This window comes from Impatiens glandulifera, chromosome 7 (genome assembly GCF_907164915.1).
Source record: "Impatiens glandulifera chromosome 7, dImpGla2.1, whole genome shotgun sequence".
NCBI lineage: Eukaryota > Viridiplantae > Streptophyta > Magnoliopsida > Ericales > Balsaminaceae > Impatiens > Impatiens glandulifera.
The window spans coordinates 753,842-775,679 of NC_061868.1; the positions used below are offsets into that span (position 1 = coordinate 753,842).

General features: G+C 34.4%; 3 protein-coding genes across 3 annotated transcripts; 1 reads left to right on the forward strand and 2 right to left on the reverse strand.

The window, feature by feature from the left end:
• Positions 1 to 379: 379 nt before the first annotated feature.
• LOC124944812 (GRAS family protein RAD1-like) lies at positions 380 to 1,914 on the forward strand. Its single transcript, XM_047485155.1, has one exon. It carries the CDS (start codon positions 380 to 382, stop codon positions 1,859 to 1,861), a length of 1,482 nt encoding a protein of 493 aa, XP_047341111.1. The 3' UTR covers positions 1,862 to 1,914.
• A 1,417-nt stretch (positions 1,915 to 3,331) lies between these two features.
• LOC124944814 lies at positions 3,332 to 4,111 on the reverse strand. The gene is made up of 2 exons (XM_047485157.1): positions 3,925 to 4,111; positions 3,332 to 3,825 (listed from the first exon to the last, which is right to left on the reverse strand). The coding sequence occupies exons 1-2, from the start codon at positions 4,109 to 4,111 to the stop codon at positions 3,332 to 3,334; spliced, it is 681 nt and encodes a 226-aa protein (XP_047341113.1).
• A 433-nt stretch (positions 4,112 to 4,544) lies between these two features.
• Positions 4,545 to 14,380, reverse strand: LOC124910346. Its single transcript, XM_047450981.1, has 24 exons — positions 14,276 to 14,380; positions 14,102 to 14,161; positions 13,881 to 14,002; positions 13,343 to 13,464; positions 13,179 to 13,270; positions 12,965 to 13,046; positions 12,814 to 12,868; positions 11,702 to 11,850; positions 11,554 to 11,630; positions 11,256 to 11,468; positions 10,298 to 10,360; positions 8,278 to 8,430; positions 8,109 to 8,198; positions 6,974 to 7,049; positions 6,784 to 6,880; positions 6,471 to 6,543; positions 6,173 to 6,352; positions 5,884 to 6,006; positions 5,686 to 5,769; positions 5,394 to 5,578; positions 5,177 to 5,315; positions 5,048 to 5,107; positions 4,864 to 4,968; positions 4,545 to 4,802 (listed from the first exon to the last, which is right to left on the reverse strand). The coding sequence occupies exons 1-24, from the start codon at positions 14,282 to 14,284 to the stop codon at positions 4,689 to 4,691; spliced, it is 2,523 nt and encodes an 840-aa protein (XP_047306937.1). The 5' UTR covers positions 14,285 to 14,380; the 3' UTR covers positions 4,545 to 4,688.
• Positions 14,381 to 21,838: the final 7,458 nt, after the last annotated feature.

The window sequence follows — 21,838 nt, forward strand, 5'->3', positions numbered from 1 at the left end:
ATCCGTCTTAAGGGTATGTTTAAACTTAAGGGTATGTTTGATTGATCTATCATAGGACATAGCTTTGTGGAAAAGTTTTTTTTTTTTTGAAAATTCCAATGTGTTTGAAAGAATTTTTAAGTACTAAGTCTTAGAATGGGTATGTTTGATTGGTCTATTAAGGAGTTCCCTTAAGTGAGACAGACAACTATTTCCCTAATATCTAATTTATTCCCTCTCTCTTGTGAACATTATTTATTATATTTCAACCATCCTTAAAATAATTTTTTTTTATTTTTTTGACAATAACAAGGTAGATGCCAGTATTATATAAGTCCCTATCTATTGCCATATGATTTTTTCAGAGAATAAATCAGAGCTTTCTTTCTTATAAGTGATTATGACTCCTTCCAATGTTTGTTATGATCATTTGGATTGTAATGGAACCAGTTGTGGCAGCTGGTTCTTCTCTTCCTCATCATCATTTGATGATGAATATGAAACAGGAGAATTCAAGAGGATGAAAACATTAATTGAAAGCAACCATGGAAGGAGACCATCTTACAATTATGAAAGGAACAATATCCTTTTTCGCGCCAAAAGTATTGCCAACTTGTCAAAGATTCGTCTACGCGAACAAATATGGACTTACAATCAGATGTACCGAGCGGCGGAAGCCATGGAGGATGTTTTCGTCTCCGATGGAGAAAAACATGAAGAAAACGAAACCGGAGGAGATGGGATGAAGCTCGTCCAACTCCTCGTTTCTTGTGCAGAAGCGGTTGCTTGTCGCGACAAATCCCACGCCTCGATTCTTCTATCAGAACTAAACTCGATCGCTTCGGTGTTTGGCACCTCATTCCAACGTGTCGCGTCTTGCTTTATCCGAGGGTTGGAGGAGAGACTAGCTCAAGTCCAGCCACTCGGGTCTGTCGGGATGGTCAACATCCCGACTATGAATCTAATGGACATGGTCGTGTCGAATCAACAAAAGGAAGCGTTGAGTTTGGTTTACGAGATATGTCCACATATCAAGTTTGGTCACTACGTGGCCAACGCAACAATATTGGAAGCCTTTGAGGGAGAGAGTTATGTCCACGTGGTTGACCTAGGAATGACACTAGGTCTGTCAGGTGGACATCAGTGGAAGAATCTTATAGAAACCCTAGCCAACACCCGGTCCGACAAGCCTGTCCCACTTCGTCTGAGGATAACCGCTGTTGGACTCGCGGTCGAACGGTTCAACGTCATCGGAGATGAGCTCGAGAGTTACGCGGAGAGCGTAGGGATAAACTTGGAATTTACCGTAGTTAAGAGTAACTTGGAGAATTTGAAGCTGGAAACTATCAAAGTTAAGGAGAAGGAAGTTGTGGTTGTGAATAGCATTCTCCAACTTCATTGTGTTGTGAAAGAGAGCCGAGGCGCGCTAAACTCGGTGCTCCAAATCGTTCACGGTCTGGCACCGAAAGCGTTGATCCTCGTCGAGCAAGACTCAAGCCATAATGGACCGTTCTTTCTTGGCCGGTTTATGGAAGCTCTCCATTACTATTCGGCCATTTTCGACTCGCTGGATGCCATGTTGCCTAGGTACGACACGAGGCGTGCTAAGATGGAGCAGTTTTACTTTGCGGAAGAGATCAAGAATATCGTAAGCTGCGAAGGACCGGGTAGGGTCGAGAGGCACGAGCGGTTGGACCAGTGGAGGAGAAGGATGAGTCGGGCAGGGTTTCAACCGTCGCCAATAAAGCTGTTGGGTCAGACCAAACAGTGGATTGGGAAGATGAAGGCTTGCGACGGTTACACTGTGGTCGAGGAAAAAGGATGTTTGGTCCTTGGATGGAAATCCAAGCCAATTGTTGCAGCTTCTTGCTGGAAATGCTGAATATCATAACAACAACAATATAATCCTTAAAATAGTAAATAAAACTACCCGAAGTTTCCATCCCGGATTCTTGGAGCTTTAAAATTATGCATGCTTTTGTTATAAAAAAAAACCTTAAAAAAACCAAAAACAAAACACTTTATAAGTGAATCGGCCTAGGGTTCTAGGCTGGGGGATCGTTGCAGGTAAGAATATGGAAATTGAATAAAGCAAACTATGTGATCTAGTTTGTGTCAAGGACGGGGTCCTTCTTTTATTTCTGGTTTGATATGATGAATATATACAATATTGTATTTGCTGTGTGATAATCATTTTTGTGAATATATAGTTTAGTTATTCTTTGAACATACTTTCATGCATATTGTTCTTGTTCTTACAACTACACATATAATATTATTAGCTCGCTTACTTTTTCTCGGTTTCTTTGGCAGTGCGATTCGGTTAGGGACAAACTTTACAAGGGTGGGTTACGTGCAACTTTGGCCAAGGCATCGAATTAGGTGATTAGTTATCACAATTAAATGCTTGGTTTAATTTTCATTTTTGGAAAATGATATTATATGTATTAATGTTGAGTTTGTTAAATAATTATTTATATAGTGTCAAAAATCAATCTGATTCTTTTGATGGTTTCTTTTGCACAATTTGTTTTGTTTTTCTTTTTTCTAAATGATCGAACTTGTCTTCTCAATTTTTTTTTTATATATATATTTTTTTAGGAGCAAAGAAATGAACTTGTTAGATTTAAAATTGTTTCTTTTATGTTTAATAAAAAATTATATGAACTGATTTTTCATCTAGAAGTCTCTTACAAGTTTTTGGCAGCCTTGCTTACCAATTGCATACGATAAAATTGTTATGCGTGTTACTAAAAATTTTAACGGCAAATATAATGCGTAAAAGGTTACCGTCACATAAATATGTGCCGGTAAGGGGTCAATATACGTCGATAATCAGGGTTAATCATACGTCGGAAACAGTTACTGTCATAAATATGCGGTGGTAAGGGATTAGTATATGTCGGTTGATTGTTACTGGTATAATGATATTAGCCGGTAAGAAGTTAATATATGAATATATTTACTGACATATAAATTTATAAAAAATCAATATTTATTTTTATTGAAAAAATAAGATAAGTTGAGTAGAAAATGGCACCGACTGAGTGACCAATAAAATATTGTTTCCATTTAGTTTTTTCCATCAAAGTATAATTTTTTCATCCTATATCTTCACAGCCCAACTTATGCAACAATTACAATAAATTTCTCTTTTAGCTTTAATTTGTTTCTTTTAATTGGGCTGTCCCATAATTACAATGAGGGTAAACAAAATATAAACTTAATTATTGTATGTATATTCACAAGTTAAAGTTTAGAAAACAGTACTATATATATATATGGTAACAAAAGGTGTATTTAAATAGCTACTAGGTTTGCGCTTCTAAAAGAAAAAAGAAAGATGAAATGATCAACGAGGTAATCTCAAAGTTAAAGCTGCCTTCATATCAAGCCTCCAAGCAAAACCACCCGCATCCATTCTCCATGCATCACAAGGTATCGACGCCATTGATCTACAACCATACTGAAGCCTAACCCTACAAGTAAACGCCGCCGCACCTCGTATCAATATCGAAATATTCTCTTCCTTAATCACCAAAAACACCAGCACTTCTCCCCCTCCTCCTCCGCCCTCGTCCACCATAATCTCTCTTCTATATGCCCCGTTAGTCCATATAACCCTACCGAACCCATCCGATACAAAACCCGGACACGCATCCATATTCAGACGACTCACTCGCTCACCGTCACTATACCCTAGACCGTACTCCTCAACCCACGTCTCCGTCAGCCTTTCAACCGTCACTATAGACGTCGGCGCCCTCGGTGTTATCACTCTATTCCTATTACTATTATTATTATTATTAATCTCCCCCAGTAAAGGCAAAGTTACTACTCCTACTCCTAATTCAGAAGACGAATTTGAATTAGAAGAAGAAGAATTATTATTAGAAGAAGAATATGACCTTTTTTCTTCTTCCTTATTGTTGTTGTTGTTTCTACGGTATCTTCTTCTCTTCCTCCCCAGATCTCTTTCACTCACATGCCCTCCTCCTCCTCCTCCACCACCGGTTGGCTTCGGAGCAATCGGACGGAATTTAAGCATAATTCGCTGCGCTTTCGACGCCTCCTCCTCGTAATCTCCGACGCCTCCGCCGCCGGCGATACAACAACTTCCCTCACCTTCCATATCTCCCTCTTTAGATAATATTTAATTAATTAATTGGAAAAGAGAAAAGATGAATATGTTATAAGGGAACAGGAGGTGGGTCGTAGGGGAGACACGTGTACAATAGAGTTATACGTGCTCGAACATGGTCTCAACACGCTATCACCTGATTGGTTCTACTTTTAACCCACAATTTTTAATTACACCGAACATGGATTTCGTTATTTAAATGTATTATCCTCCTTCTATTCAAGGCTCTCATTTCTAGAGCTTCAATATTATTTTATTCATCAAATCCCCCCGCTACACAACAGTTTGCGCCGCTACGCAAACTGTAATACGTGGAGGTGTAAATCCATGCATTACTTCCTGCCTACTCAAGAAATGAACAATCTTCCAGAAAGTCAACACGTGTACCAACCCAAGTCATTCCATATATGACTATACTTATTAACTTTTTTGTAAGCAAGTTGGAATTTGTTTTGAATGAATCAATTCTAATTCGGCCATTTTAATTTGTATAGTTGAAGAAGATACCTAATTTGACTGATTGGAGAGGGGAATGCATGACTTTTTGTACCAGTTAAACAACCCCCTTTCACATGAAATAGCTCCAACTATCCCTTTTCCTTGAACTCCCTACACCATAAACTTCATTCCATTGATCTAGCTCGGTCATATATGCAGATTCAGATCCAATGCTAGAACCCACCTACAAATATGTATATAGTCAAGATCCATTGAGATATCAAAATGCAATTTTCATGTTTCACCTGTTTATAAGCATGTCTGAAGTCAGCCATGTTTAGAGGCCTTAAGGCAGAAACTCCACAACAAGGGGGGGCCGGTTTACCTTCTTCTAGTGCAGCAGCAAGATCCTGCCCACCATCAGTATTCACTAGCTCATTCTTCCACCCCCATTTTATTACTGAAGGGTACATAAACAAAGAAACAAACCTTTTTCTCATCCTCTAGAATGTCCCTAATCGGACTTTGAGCAGCAGTCACACAAAGGTTCTGCAGTATAAAAAACAATTTGTACAAATTCAGTTTCCAATTTTTAATTATGGGTAAAGCAAACATTACTTTAAGGTCACTTCCGGAGTAGCCATGAGTAAGATTTGCAATGACATCTAAATCAACGTCGGGAGACAAGTCCTCATTTGCTAAAATGACTTTCAGAATCTTTGTCCTGTTTGAAGCATCTGGCAGATTGACCATCAATCTAGGAAATAACTATAAAATTAGTCCAACTTATTAATAATAATAATAACAAATTCACGAATGCTATATGAATATATACCTACGTGGCAGCCTCCTAATGACAGCTTCATCAAGGTCAAACGGCCTGTTTGTGGCAGCAAGTACCAGTATTCTTTCTGTATCTTTAGTTTTCAGTCCATCCCAGTTCACCATGAATTCGTTTTTCATCTTCCGTGTGAATTCCTCTTCTCCCTGCTTTCCCCTCCCACCCAACATGCTATCAACCTGCACTTGAACAGGGGATAAATTAACATGAATTATATGCATACAGCATGCAAGCATATATAAATCAATAAATTGAACTGTGAGGGAGATCAATGGCGCATACGTACTTCATCAACGAATATGACACTAGGTAGGATTTTACGAGAAAGTGTGAAGACAGCTTTAACCATTTTTTCCGCCTCACCAAAGCTCTGCACAAGAAAAAGCAAGACAGAGTAATGTTCCTTTTTTTTTTTTACTCTAGTGTTGTAAAATGCGTATCCTATAAATAGAATTGTGACTGGAGTTTCATCCTAGAATCTGACCTTAGAGGTGATATTTGACATAGAAACGTAAATGAAGTTCGCACCAGCTTCGGTAGCCACAGCTTTTGCGAGCATGGTCTTTCCTGTTCCGGGAGGGCCAAACAAAAGAATGCCCTTGCAGGTCTGCAGATGGAACAATTTATATAGAAAGTTTTCATTTGCCGATTCTCAAACAATGCAAAGTTCTGTTTCTTTTCTTTATTTCTCTTGATTGCCAATTCTATTTCTCAATTTATATCTCCTCCCAACAAGGGAGCAGCTAGCTTAACCAAAGGAAAGTATCACAAACCTTAGTTAACTGACCCTTGTTGAAAAGCTCCGGTCTTTGCAAAGGAAGCATAACCAACTCTTTTAGTGTATCCTTGACATATTCAAGAGCTCCAATATCATCAAATGTCACTCCAATATCACTGGGTGGGACAACATCAGCTAAAAGACTTTTCTCATATTCATTCTCCGTCACAACATCCTGATTATTAACAAAGCAATGACTTTGAGAAAATTAATTCTTCAATTTTATAGGTGTGAGCATTATCATCTTTTTGTTTGCTGCTTAAAACAAAGCATGTAAAAGAAAAAAAGGTTACCTTTAGTGACTTCTTGGAGCTCTTGGACTCATTCTGAACTTGCTGTAGAAGAAGGTCAATGCCATACTGAATGCTGCCAGAAAATCAGATCAAAATATTTTCAAATGGTATTTGCGTGTACGTACATATGTTGAAAGATCCAGTAATCTAGAACTCCTTTTCTTTTTAGTGTGTGTGTGAGAGAGAGAAGGATAATTATATGGCTATGATTGGTTAGGGTGGATTTTGAATTGGAATAATTATAAGGCTATGTTAGGTATGAGTTTGCACAGCATTTTCATGTTAAACAATAGTTCCTAATTCCTCCTATTACCTCTCACTTGGCATGACAAGCTTCCCATCAGCCTCTGCTGTTCCTGGATTTTTCGTTGAGAGGTAGCTCAAAGCCCATCCAACAACCTTTTCAGCACCTTCAGTAAACGCCAAGAAAATATACTTCACATTTATTTGAAAGGTGTCAAACGAGGAAAAATCATATGATGTTAGACACAATCTAAACGTACATTCCGCTGTGAGTGTTTGACCTTTGATACACAATGTCTCAAGTTCATCACACACCATTCCAGTCCTGCTGAGGACCTATGCATATGATAATCAAGAGAATTATATCAGTGATAATCGGCTTCTGACACGTTTAACCACAAAACACTAAAGAAATTACATTATGGTGTATGACCAGACAATATTCTTTAAACATGTGAAGCTATATTATCTGAAGACCCTCGTCACTTTGGCGGAAATCAGAAACGGTAAAGACATTTTCCACAGAAAGAGGCAACATGGATTTAATCGAGGAGTTGAGGGCTAGATAAAAATGGTTTTATTCTAACTAATCTTGTTTATTCTCTTTGCTTCTTGTATACTCAGGTCCCTTAGGGGTTTAATGTGTACAACAAAAGACACCCTGCAGCATGCCAACCTCCAAAAGAGAACAAGTCTAATTCTTAACTCCAATAAGCCTGACACTAAATCAGGGACTCTGAAAGCTCTAATATAACCACCCCCTTCAATGAAAAAGCATATATATCCTAGAAACAAATGCCTGGCCACACTTTATTTCAAGTCTTAGAGAACTCTATAACAGTCTTCTCTAGTTCTCAAACAGCTACAACTAAGAACTACCATGAGCGTAGGTCTAAGGAAAAGAATAATAGGAAGATTAGAAACATTCCTAATGTTGTTACCTGAAGAAAGAGGTTAAGTAAAAATAAATATGATGTCACCTTGACATAACACATCATAAACCAATATTGTTATTCACAATTGTTAGCTAGTGGAAAGTCTCAAACAATAGTGTGTGCGGCAAACTTCAGTGCAACATAGAGCTTAAGAACTGTCACAATAACAGCTGCTTCAGGAATTGATATCTGAAAAAAATGAAACCCTGGAGCATGATTCTTCAGTAGCACGAATGATGCAACATGCATTCCCAATAGCAAGATCTAGGTTGTTAATCAATCCTAGTTATATTAATTCTACATATACAATATTTTCAAAGAATAAAAATAAGGTTCAAGATTGGATTCAGAAAATTGAGAAGTCCACTTACTGATCAAAGTTGTTAAATTGCTTGTCATACATATACTGCAAGTACAAAAGCATAATGTAAAAAATCAGAGCTCTAGAAATAGGCCTTACAATGCGCAAATAATTCAGATTTTCTTTCATTTTTCGGGTATCAGCATCTCTATCAAATTGTTTTTTCAAGTAAAGTAAAAGATCTGCATCCTGCAATGTAAAACTCTATAATACTGAGAACTGAAAATTAAGAATAGAAAATAATGTTTCCAAGAGTGCAAGGACATACTTGAGGCATGCTAATGTTAAGTTCATTGGGAAATAATAGCTTCAACAGTTTTTTTATTATTTCATTTCGCTCCAAAAGGTCTTTGTTTATTTCATTTGTCTCCAACAGTTCTTCGTTCATTTCATTTGTCACCGTAACTTTGTCAACATATATCTGCAAAATTCAAAAGAACAACACTACTACAAGAAAAGTGGACCTAAGACATATAGAAGCAACATAATTATCTACCAAAAACAAGAGTAACAAATTTATGACCTTCAAGGCAATCAAATCTAGGAATTTGATCAAAGTTAATAACATTCTGGCACATGCAATTTAATTCATAATATTCATTCAATAGTTACACTCCTCAAGTTGAAGCATATAAATCGATCATGCTCAGATCATTATACAAAGATGAAAACAAAGTAATAAAGGTTTGGGGTGTCATCCGGTTTGACGTGTCTCTTGGGAGGAGAAACATGAAGCTAAGAATTATGATTGTTACGCAGGCCTCTTCTAATGAAGAACTTTTTTTATCTCGATCCCAATTCAATACCAGCTCCCTTTCCAGGGTTGGGCCCTGGATTTATATTTCCGTTGTGATGGAGATATTACTGAGGAAAAAATTGGGCTCCTGGGATCTTTCATGTCAAACTCTTTGATGATAAGTGCCTTTAAGTTTGCAATTTCCATTTAATTGTCGCTTGTGATAATGATTTGATTCCTATATACAATGAAGATAATGAGTTGCTTCTCTAGAGAGGTTTTTATTCTTGTTGTTTACTCTTTTGTTGGGTTGATTATTCTTGTTGTTTACTCTCCATGAAAATAGAGAGGCTTGAATCTTCAAGGATATATTCATGTCCTGAGAGAGAATTATCTCAAATAAGAGCTTTAGAGATGGATGTTTCTTTATGATTATTACTATGCGAATAGAATGACTAAACTCAAACAATAACTTAACCACCATATGACATGAAAGACTTGGGTGCTTTTCCTTATGATTATGACATTTGATTCCACAAGATACTATTTATAAGCCAAGTATACGTCTGATGTATTATCTAAGGCTGCAAGATTTATTTATCACCACATACACTATCTATTTTTACACACATAGGTAGAGGTTGACAAACTCTAACAAGCTACTTAAAAAATTGTGATGCTTACCAATCAAAATCTGAATCAATAACTTAGATACTGTAATAAGGTTTTCCAGAAAAAAAAATAATGTGAAAGGAGGTTTTCTATATGTCTATTCTTTTAACTATATCCACATTCCACAGGCACTCATTGATCATTAAGGAAAAAATAATATAAGCAAGAATGAAGCTTTTAATCTAAAATTACAATCAGAGACGCAAGCAGCCTAACATCATCTATTGATAATTCCTCCCCAAGAAAGAGATTAGTGATTTTCTCTAGACTTAAAGAGTTACTCTATCCCTCTCAGTTAAACAGTCAAAAAGAAAAAAATAAATTATATTCACGTCACCAAGAATATAAAAAATAGGTCTAACAGATAAATGATGACATCTAACTGAAGGATTTACCATGGTTAAAATCTCACCATCCTGTCGACCATGGAATAAAAAATGTTGTATCCTATAGAACAACAATTTGATCATGTACAGAATCCTAGAATCAAATAAAGCTTAATATTAGCCTATTAGGGGAGGTAGGACTTAGAATCATTATTCATTTATACCATTAGGAAGGAATATTATAACATTATTTGAAAGGAAATATGCAGTTTTTCGAAATCAGTCATCAGATTTTGATTTCATACAGGACCTAAGGATGTACTCGTATTTCTTGGAGTTATCATACATAATATAAAAAATAGGTCTAACAGATAAAATGATGACATCTATAATAGTAAAAAGAACTATTATAAACTACATTTCGTCCAATTTAGGAAGGAATAACAAAGATTAAAGGGAAAATTCAAGAGAAAGGAAATGAAATCAATGAGATATTTGGCAGGCAATATATAGAAAAACCAAACTCAGATTTTATGATGGACCAAAAGAATCACCTCCGCGTCAGAACCACAAATACAGCACATGCCGGTTTCCTTCGGGAAAATTTCTGTATATAACTGCAAGAGAAGCAAATGACATAAGATGATATCACCTGATAGGAAATACATTATCATAGAACACAATGAAAGCAGTGTGCTGGGAGAAACTCATGAAATAAGAATAAAACCGGAATTCCCAATCAGAGGGAAGAGATAGCTAAAACACCAACAAAATAAATTAATAATTGTGTGTATAAGTTTCTTGATGTAGCTTAGTTATCTGAGGAGAATGAGCTAAGTGCTGCCAAGACTGGTAAAATTCAGCATTCACTTTCCATGCAGAATCTAAGACGATTCTAGCTTGTTGAAATATCATATATGAGATTAAAATATATCAATTACTATAAAATGACTAGGATATGATAGAATTTGATTAGGAAACTATCACCTTGTGTTAATCTAATACTGGACTATTCATTAAAATTTATTACAGCAAATCAGACCATAATTTTATTGAAAAACAAGCCTCTAAAAGCTTTTTATGGAATAGCTTCAGGATTTATACCATAAGGACATTTTGAGATCTTATGTAATGATATATCTTAATAACATTTTCTTCCATAAAAATATATATCAAAAATACTACATAAATAATGCTTTTAAATAAGTTTAATCTTTTAACAAAAATACATTAATGAAAATACACCTCATTATTAAATAATTTGTTGTTTGATTAGTGTGTCATCAAATGGTTTTAAATTATATAACAAAAATAAGAGTCACATGTGTAGAACAGTTCCTTAACAAGCAAAATATAAAGTTCGCAAAGAGAAAAATATCCACCCTCTTTAGAAGTCGACCTTAACTTTTCATCCCCCAAAAGGGGAAGCATTTATCATAGGTTGGATGATGATAAACATAAAATACCATTCTGAATAGTACTTGGCATCATAAAACAAGAGAAAAGAATTACCTTTTCCTTAGGTAGATCCAAGGTTGCCAAAGCAGCTTTATTGGGATTATTTCCAATTAGCGTGTGAGAACCAATAATGATGGCATTATCTGGGAGACTTACATGAATCTTATCTAGAAAGGCTTCCTTTGACTCTAGAATGTCTAGAACGGACTTCTTAGCATCGTTTACAAACAAAATGATGGGAGAGCTTCTGCTTTCACTAACTATGACCTGACAAAATAAGATTACCTAAGAGCTAAGGTATAACAGAAAAAAACAATACTGCAAAACATTGTTAACTGAGTATAATAACCACCTCAAATAGATTGTCGACAAGTAACTTGTCTAAACCTGTCCCGTCTAAACCTGTCCCGTCTAAACAAAGATCGCTGACTAAAGAGAGAAAGTTGGAGAAGAGCTTAGCTCACAGAACGTTAGGAATTAATCTCAAGTTGCAGCATTACCATTACAAAAGAATCCATGTCCAGTTTCACAAAGACTCCCTAGGTTAACACCACCTGGTACGGGTATGTCAAATCTTACACCAATTTTTGAAAGTGGATTTTCTTCAAAAGGCAATACAACCTTTCCTTTCTGACCATTAATTGGGCCCCTAGGAAATGAGTTAGAAAATGTTAGTGGTCGTAAGTCATTGCACTTCTCCAAAACACTACGAAGAAATATGAGAATGAAAGAAATATGTTCATAGATACAGATCATATTTAAACTTCTTTTTTTCTTAAAATACAATCAAGGTAGAAAAACAAAGACTGTAGGCCATGGACACCAAAACATTATCGTGCACACGAAGGTCTTCAAAAATACCGATGAGCTTCCAACTGACTCCATAAGTTTTGCAGAACGAATCTCAGATAGTGTCATAATAATGGTGTTATAGATTATACACATCAATTGAAACAAATTATGTTTAAACTGCGGTTGTTAAGGATCAAAACAAGAATAATTTACGCCTAAAAGTACAAATAATGACGTTGTGTAAACTTGTCAGGTGATCCTCTAAATCACGCTATAAGAAAATGGCGTCTAGAATGTATTTTTTTTTTAATCTTGAGCGCTTTCCGATTCAACCAAGTACAAGGTACTACTACAAATAAAATGTAAATGCAAATCTCGTTTCTACCTATAAAAAAAAATCCATGAAGCCTAATACAGCATTGTAGCATTCTGATACGGTTTCAAAGGGACAATCACATGATAACACATGGCTGGTTAATTAAAAGCATTAGATAATTAGTGGAAGACTAATTTTCTACAATAGGAGGAGAAGAAATGTAAGGAGTAATTGGATATTTCCAGAGCAAGTGGTGGAAGTTTCTTTGTATTGTTTTCAGCTAATGAAGCCTAAGTTTGTGACGATTGGTGGTTTATGTGGCATTGTTTTTTGAGTTGCTTCCGGTTTGAGCTTATGTGACCATAACCATCCTTTAAGTTTATTAGGCCTATTTGTGAAGGTTTTCCTCCCTTGCTTCTTTCTTTCCTTTTTTCGTTGTTTGTGTTGCACTTATTAATAAAACTTCAACATTTCTAAAGGAAAGATTGTTTCTGGAGAACTTACCTCAAGGTAGAATCCATTGAGAAATTGAAATGACCCATATATTTCACTCTATCACCTGAAAATTTCACACAGATGGAACACAAAATTATAGCACCTTGGAACACGTGAACGCATTTGCTTTGTTCACAGACTATCAAACAATTTGGCATACCAGCTTTAAATAAAGATTCCCTGGCTTCCCCAGTAGAAAAATCTATACCCTTCGACAAATCAGATTTATTTGAAGATTGACCCTGAAACAGATTGATGTATGATGAGAGGCTCCCGAACAAATTCATGGAAGGCATAATAATAAACAACTGGCATCATAAATTATTTACAAAAATAATAATTTATTCATGAAAATATCAGAGCCTGTGTCATACACCCAGAAAAGAGTCTCTATCAAATATTAAGAGTTTAGCCCCAAAATATCTAGCGAGTGCCCTTGCCAAAGTCTCTCTGTATGTCTCAGACCCTGCCAAAGATAAAAGACAAATCTGAAGTTGTCCTAACCCTCTTTGAATAAAAACAAAAAAAAACAGCGCACCTGGAGGACCTGTCAGCAAGATACTGCGAATCAGCGAACTAAATTTGGATGTATACTTGATGTGATCACTTCTTCTTAAGGGTATATATGAAGCTGCAATCAGCATAGCTTTTGTGTTTTCCCTGCAGGAGAGACAACGGCATATAAGATAGTCAAGAGTTTAACAAAGAGACAATGCGGAAATAAACAACTTTCTAACTAACTATATAGCCACCAAATGCCTAAGACCAATTAGCTATGAATGGGATTCTTGATTATTCATAGGAAGCAATAAAAATATCAACCAGAAAATCTTGATGGCTACATTCTATAACCACTAATCTAAGAGGCAGAAGTGCTTTGGACCAGATTAATATAAGCTAATCAAACATGAAGATTACTTGCAAAGAGAGGTAGAACACGTAATGTATCACCCAGAGAAAAAAAATTTCTGGATATATTGAAGTAACCCACCAAATACCACACAATTCAACTATTCATTGACTATTCATGCTTGATTGCAAATATAAAACAAGAAGAAAGACTGAATTGTGCTTACCCTAAGTAATATGGGAAATTGTCAAACGAAATATCCATGACTTTACCATCAAGCATCCCCGCACGAATATCTTCTATAAAAGTAACCTGTTTATTCTCAGGAATAGCTCCATCACAATGAACCTAGCATGCAAATCATTTAGAGGAGGTAATTCTATGAACAAGATAATAAAAAAATATTCAGAGAAAATATAATTTGCCTTCCAGGTTGGTGTCATTTACCTCGTGTATCTTAGCATCAGCCTGAGATGTAGAAATATCACTCAAAAGTTGATGAAAGATCTACATAGGACAAGTCAAGGAGTCCTTTGAGGAAGTACATGCTTAATTGCACATAATCATACCATGCAAAGCAAAATCAAGATTCAACAACAAAATAATGAAATGAAAGGATACATACGCCATGCTTCCAAACAGATTAAAGATGATTTCATCTCCTGATCGAATAATACAGCTGTCGTCCTTCTGAATTGTCTTACCGTTTACTCGCACATTTTCCTTGCTTTCCAACAGAGCAACAGACACACCTTCTCTCTGGTCATATCCAAAAAAAATATGGAGTTACTTCATACAGAAGCAACTGAAACACTTTTTTGGTTCAGGCTACTAAATGAGGATCAATATCAGGTGGTTTGATATAATTGAACATAAAAAGATGTTTGATATCCAGATAACAGATCTCGTTTTCAGATATAAGAACAAAAGAAACTCAAATAATCTCAATAGAGCATAAATATTAAAATTTATACCTGCATATGCTTGATTACACCTAGAAATCTACGAGGACTATCTTTCAGGTTGCTCTTTTTGACTGAACCGATAGTGAAATAAGGCACATGAATTGACACATCTTGTTTCTGCATTAACAATGAACAGATATTTCATTGCACAACAAATTATAGCATTTACTATAGCTCTTAATGAATTATAGTAACTCATTAATTAACAACTTTCGCTTAGTTTCTTCTTTTCTTTTCAATTAGAAGGAAGTAAAACCTGAGCAAACTGTGTCAAAAGCATGCACCAAGGACTCTCCGTTTCAGTCAATACAGGAGAAAAACAAGTCGTAAGTTGATCCAGATGAGTTTGAGATGACGCTACATTTCACAACCAGAAAAGCTCTCAGTATGTTTTCTCGACTGTTAATTAACATGGAGAATTAACTTACCTTTCGGCAACCAAAACGGAACATCTCCATCGGTCTCAGATTCATGAATGCTCGAAGCCTCATTGACGCCACCGTCTGACTGTGACGTTGACGGATCAACATCCATGCTTTCAGATGGATCCGGTGCCGAATTCTCCAATGGCGCCAACAACTTCTCTGATCCACTTCCATCCTCAACCTGGAATATACGAATAACTCATTTAAGAAAAGCATCGATTCAATTTAAAAGGTCCTACGCTTACACTGAGAGATAAAGGTTCATTTCCATGCGTGACCTTCTGTCTCTTGGACGTGGTAGACTTATCATCCGAAGAAGATGATTCCAGTTTTTCATTGCGTGCCAGTTGAGAATCACTTCGCCTCTTGGATACCTCCGGTTCGTCCATTCTCTTGTAGATCAGAGTAGGAGCTTGATATTGCTTTCGAAATAAGGATTTGATTTGAACTTTGAACTTTGAACTTGTATCTGTGCGCCGCGGGAAAGAATTGAATAACTAACTGACGTGTAATGGAAATTACTTTTGTCTAAATTAATTAGCCCCTTATTTTTACAGCTTCTTTACAATTATCCTACTACTTCTCAATCTTGAAATAATATAATTTTTCTTTTCCAAACTAAAATTTATTTTTTTAGACCAAACTAACATCACTTACTTATATAACATTACTTTCATTCAAAATTAATACCATTTATTTATTTATTTTTCAACTTACTAAATAATTATATAATATATCAATTATCATGCTCATGCACTAAATTTTTTTTCTCGGTTTGAATATTTTTTAATTAATGAAAAATAGCATTAATAGGACTGAGTTATCCGTTTTCATTTTTGAATTCGGACATTTTTTTTATCATTTAGGTATTTTATTTTTATTTTTAAATAAGCTTGTTTGATATTGATTTTTTGGTTTTAAAAAAGAAGTGATATGATTTGAAAAAAAAGAATGTTTTTGAAAGTACATATTACTTAAATACTTTTATTTTTGTAATAATAAAATTATAAAAATATTTAAATAAGAGACAAATTAATACTTTATTTAATGAATATAATGATTTTATTGATGAGAAGAGAGATAATAATTAATTTTTTTTAATAAAATCCTCAAATAACTCATGAACAAACACAACAAACACTGTGTCATCTTGGTGGGGTTATTTTTTTTATTTAGTTTTTATATTAATTTTTCTATTTTAATTATAATTTTCTTTATTATAAAAAATATATTTGAATAGCTTTTATAAAATACATTAATTATCATTTTCGGTTTACTTGTATTATCTAATTTTTTCTCTTTAATTTTTTTTCTTTAAAAATGTGATAAATGTATTTTTTTATTAATTCAAAAGTACCACTACTCAAATTTAGGGACGTCAATGAGTACCCCGAATATTTAATATTCGTGGGTACTAGATGATCGAGTTTGAATATTTTAAACTAGGTTTGGGGTCAGAGTAGTGAAGAAGATATATGATTGAGTTCGGAGTCATGAATGGGGAGTATGCGAAATCTAAACATGAACCATTATACCTATAGACGGGCTACACTTGGGCTATAGGTCATGAACTTAGGTTGTTCGGTCCTAAACTTAGGTTGTTCGGTCCTAGGCTTGGGAGGCTCGATCCCAGGTTTAGTTTTATCGGTCATGGACCCGGGAGGCTCAGTCCTAGGTTAGACCTCTCGGTCTGATATTAGAAACCTCGGTCGTTTTCCTCGGTCCTTGCTCAAGAACATCGGTCTTGAGTCTCGATTCTAACTCAAGAACACCGGTCATCGGTCTTGATCCTAACTCAAGAACACCAGTCCTTAGTCTCGGTCTTCTTTCTCGGTCCCGGTCCTACAGGACTCGGTTGTCTAGGACCGAGTGTTTTTGAATTGGTCAAGAATTGCAGAAGCTATAACTTTTGATACAGATCATGGAATCATGATTTATAAGTTGCAGTTAACTCATGTGATTATGGAGAATTAAAGCCCTAACCCTTATCACGATTAATCGATCTTTATAAAGATCAATTTCTAAAAACTATTTTTAGGTTAAAATTTGGGATCTTTTAAATTAGACCATCTCAAGTCTGATTTTTATTCCATTAACTTTAAAATTATATAGTTGAACACAACCAAAATAAGAACATCATAACATCACTGTAACAGTTTTTGAAGATAAAATCAAAATCTATATTTTTTTTAAACACAGTTGGATCAAACATGATCGAGATGATGTTATAATCATCTGGAAATCATCATAACATATTTACAAACATGTTTAGCAGCTATTTGAATCAAAAATTCAAGATTAAAGCTCAAGAACATGAATTTTATAAAATCCAGATTTTCAATTCAAATTTTCGTTTTCTTAGTTTAAGGTTGATTTGATCAAATATCTTTCAACAAAAAGTTTATGTAGCATCTAGGGATTGATTCTAAACAAAGAAATCACATAATTAAACCCTAGAACATATTAAACCGAACAAACTTGGAAAAATCTAATTTTCAATCATAAATCTGAATTCTTTGATTTGTAGTGTAATATGGATTGATTGTTTGATGATTTGGTAGAGGATCAACTAAGGAGTATTTATAGTCTCTAGGTCGCCTGAGGAGGAAGAATTGGACTTCAATTTGATGATCGAAGTTCTTATCCTTAAATTCTATCTTATTCGTGGCAACCTAATTCTAGGGCAGAGTGGCGATCCTATATAGGGTTAATGATCACAAGGATAAGTAAGGCGAGCAAGTAGGAAAAAACTGAGGGATAAGATAAACTAACGAAGAAGCTAGAGCTTATGGAAGATCGTCGGAGATCATTGCGGCCTATAGTAATTCGCAGCGTGACCTCCTGTTAGTTGTTTTTGTGTGGACCGAGCGTGCGCGTGATGCGTTACAGCGGGCAGGCGTGGCTGATTATTGGGCGCTGGATGAAAATTCAGTGTTGATCCAATGGCCCAGGATCCTACTGCAATTTAATTTTCTGTTTTCGGCTACACCTGATTATCAGTTTTATTTTTTTTAAATAGTTATTTGAAATCGAATTTTAACCCATTTTTGGGTTTAATTTGGGTAAAATAAATACAATATTTAACCTCAAATTATTTTTAAATTTTTATTATTTTTTCTAATTAAGATTTAATTATCACAATAATTAGTCCTAATTTGATATTTACTCTCTTTATAAGTTATTTTAAATTAAAAAATTTAAAATGTTATTTTAATATTATTATAAATAATATTATTATTTCTAAATTATGGTAGGTCAAATTTTCAATGTTTACAAGAATTTATATTAGTGGCTTATAAGTGTTACAATATTTTTAATCTTATCGTTTATTTTTTCTCTTCAGTCCTTTCTATTCATCATAAAAAAAATTCCATTTTTTCAAGTCCATTCTAAACTTAATTTTTGGATAGTCCTACTTATACCCGATTATACTAATATTAAAAAATATTTTTATTTATTTTGTTAAGTATTAATGTGACCTTTCATATTCTCATAATTACATCCATCTTAATAATTATATCTTTTATTTTACTTTTCTCCATATTTTACTCTTACACACTTTACACCAACTTTTTTTTCTTATATAAAAAATCTCAAACTTCAACTTATTTCTATATCTCTTCATTTTTAATTTTGAACTTTTTTTTAACATTTACTTTACATTTTCTTCTTTAATTATATTAACATCAAAATTGGTATGTTCTCGACATCTACAACATCTTTATATGAGAAGTGATTGGAAAATTGTGAGAGGGAATGAGAAAATGAATGACGTGAAATAGTTGTATGGTTTCCTTTAAAGTTTAGATCTATTTGAAGTTCATCTCTAACTTTTTTTTATTGCTCAGGTGTTGTATTTATATACTGTATCGAACTTCCTTAATAATATATTGTATACGTTGAATCGATTGAAAACTCTTTAAATTAATTATTATTAATTTATTACTAATTAATCAATAAATTAATAATTCTCTAAATTAATAATTTTTTCCGATCACGACATTATTAATTTAAAGAGTTTCTACTGTACTTATATAGGTAAGTAATACTTTCATTTTTTTATTTCGACATTTATAGTTTTAAAGTTATTATTTTTTAGTTATTCTTCAATCTTTACTTTGTATTTTTTTAATAAAATATATAAATCCGCACTTTAATTGGATAATAGAGTTTGGAGATGTATATTTCACTACCTAGCGCCTAGCGGATATGGTATTCGTTGTCATCCCTACTCAAATTTGAGTAAGTGTTATATTTTGCTCAGTGCGACATTCTTTTTACTCATATCAAATTTAATGTCTTAGATTTTTGTTATCTGAATAATAGTTTCAATATTTGGGTTGTTTATTTTTCATGCATATCAATTGTCTTAGATATTTTTTCAAATTTGTATTTGTCCCTTCTTAACAACAAAAGAAATGAAGTTACTAGATTATAAGTGTAGACAAAATAAGTTTATAATAAAATTTGGACTTATATAAAAGCACACAAACAAATTAAATGGAGGAAAAATGAATTTTATCTATTTGATTAATTTATTTGTGTGTTTACCTAAAGAAACAAACAAATACTCTCCTTCCCATTTTCTTTAACTTTAACTAGTGGAAAATTAGGTTTCGCTAAAATCGTTACTGTTGTTATAGGAGTATCAGTAACGGCTTTCGAAAGTCGTTACTGATACTAAAAGAGTATCAGTAACGCTCGTTTCTGTAACGAATGGTAACAGTTTTATTTGTCGTTACAGAATGTTATCAGTAATGACTTTTGAGGCTTTCAGTAACGGTTTTTGCCCTTATTAATACCCCTTTTTCTATTTGTGTGCTACAAAAAAATGATTTTTTTTTTTTTTTGGACAAATCATTCGGAGAAAAATGCCAAACATCTCTAGGACCACGAGGATAATAACCCCCCAAAATGCAGAGTCACTACAACAAAAAGCGAAAAAAGTGAAACCCTAAATCGAAACCCTATATAAACAACAATGGGGACGACCAAGAAGGAGGAGAGATGGAGTGGAGGAAGAAATTTGTTTTTTAATTTTTAATTACATGTATTTGAAAGAAATCGAATGATAGATTGGAGGGTCGATTTTCGAGTTTTGATTTGAAATAGGTAAAAAAAAATTGTAGCATTTATTTGTTAACATTCAAATGTATTCTTGCTTATGTCTATTACCATATTTTACATATTGGTTGCTGGCTATTTAGGTGAGAAAATGTCAAAAATAGGGCTGTTGTGCTACGTTCAAATACCCCTTATCCGATTACGGACGTGACATTTAATGAAATGGCCCTACTAAAGGGCCTAAATCCAAAAAAGGACCCCGTTTGATATAGTTTGCAAAAATGGCTCTTTTGCCATGCGAAAAATCCGTATTGCCCCTCACGCGCCTAATTTATCGCTCAATTACTCGAAATACCACTCTCTCACTTTCATCAAAATTGAGTCTTTGAACTCATGCGATTTAGATGAAAGTGAGAGAGTGGTATTTCGAGTCTTTCATCGTATATATACCATATTTGTCCCCTCATTTAAAAAAATTCTTCTCTTTCCCGACTCTCTCACTTTCCATTCACGAATCTTCAACTTCATCTTCGTATTTACAACTCTCATCATCATCCAATTTCGTTCCAACTTCGTTCAATATCATCTATCAATTATCATCATCGTTTGTCGTCCGTCTCTCCGATCATATGTTTATGTGAGTTATAATCTATAATGTTCTCATTATTCTGTCATTTAGATTGATGGATATTAATGTATAATCCTTAGCTTTTAGGGTTTATGTAACTTTTAGGATGGGCTTGTGGAGGAGAAGCTGAATGAAAAAGACATTGATGGGCTTGTGAATGAGAAGCTGAATGAGGATGATGTGCTGGTGAATGATAATATTGAGGTATGTTTATTTCGAGCATTTGATGTATTTCGAGCATGTGGTTTATTTCGAGCATTTGATGTAATCTCAATCATTTTGTATTTTTTTAGGATGGGCTTGTTGAGGAGAAGCTGAATAAGGATGATGTGCCGGTGAATGGTAATATTGAGGTATGTCTATTTTGAGCATTTGATATATTTCGAGCATTTGGTCTATTTCGAGAATTTGATGTAATCTCAATCATTTTGTCTTTTTTTAGGATGGGTTTTTGGAGGAGAAACTGAATGAAATAGACATTGATGGGCTTGTGGAGGAGAAGCTGAATGATGATGATGTGCTGGTGAATGATAATATTGAGGTATGTCTATTTCGAGCATTTGGTCTATTTCGAGCATTTGATGTAATCTCAATCATTTTATCTTTTTTTAGGATGGGCTTGTGAGGAGAAGAAGAATGAAAAAGACAATGTGGTCAATGAGAAGAAGGATGATGTGTTTGTACATAATTTGGAGAAGAAGGAAAACATGCAGAATGTGCAAAAGGTGGAGGAGGATTTGTTTGTGGAGAAGATTGAGAAGAAGGAAGACAATGTGCAGAAGAAGAATATGGTGCAAAAGAAGGTGGAGGATGATGTGTTTGTGGACAAGAAGGAAGACAAGGTGGTGCAGAATAAGAAGGTGGTACAGAATAAGAAGGTGGTGCAGAAGAAGTTGGTGTAGAAGAAGGTGGAGGATTGATGTAATTCGAGCATTTGTTATGTAATACTGAATATTATGGTCTAATTTGAGCATTAGTTTTGTAATTCGAGCAATTGATGTGATTCGAGCATTTGTTATGGTTTAATTCGAGTATTTGTTCTAATTCGAGAATTTGTTCTAATTCGAGCATTTGATGTAATTCGAGCATTTGTTATGTAATA

Bases quoted from the DNA above. Each gene is read 5' to 3' on its own strand.
- LOC124944812 (XM_047485155.1), top strand. From the start codon at position 380: ATGACTCCTTCCAATGTTTGTTATGATCATTTGGATTGTAATGGAACC.
- LOC124944814 (XM_047485157.1), bottom strand. From the start codon at position 4,111: ATGGAAGGTGAGGGAAGTTGTTGTATCGCCGGCGGCGGAGGCGTCGGA. The intron at 3,826-3,924 runs GTAGAAACAACA...CTTCTGAATTAG, and splicing joins GAGGAAGAGAAGAAGATACC to GAGTAGGAGTAGTAACTTTG.
- LOC124910346 (XM_047450981.1), bottom strand. The intron at 6,544-6,783 runs GTAATAGGAGGA...ATTTTCTGGCAG, and splicing joins CTTGTCATGCCAAGTGAGAG to CATTCAGTATGGCATTGACC. The intron at 6,353-6,470 runs GTAACCTTTTTT...GTTAATAATCAG, and splicing joins GCTCCAAGAAGTCACTAAAG to GATGTTGTGACGGAGAATGA.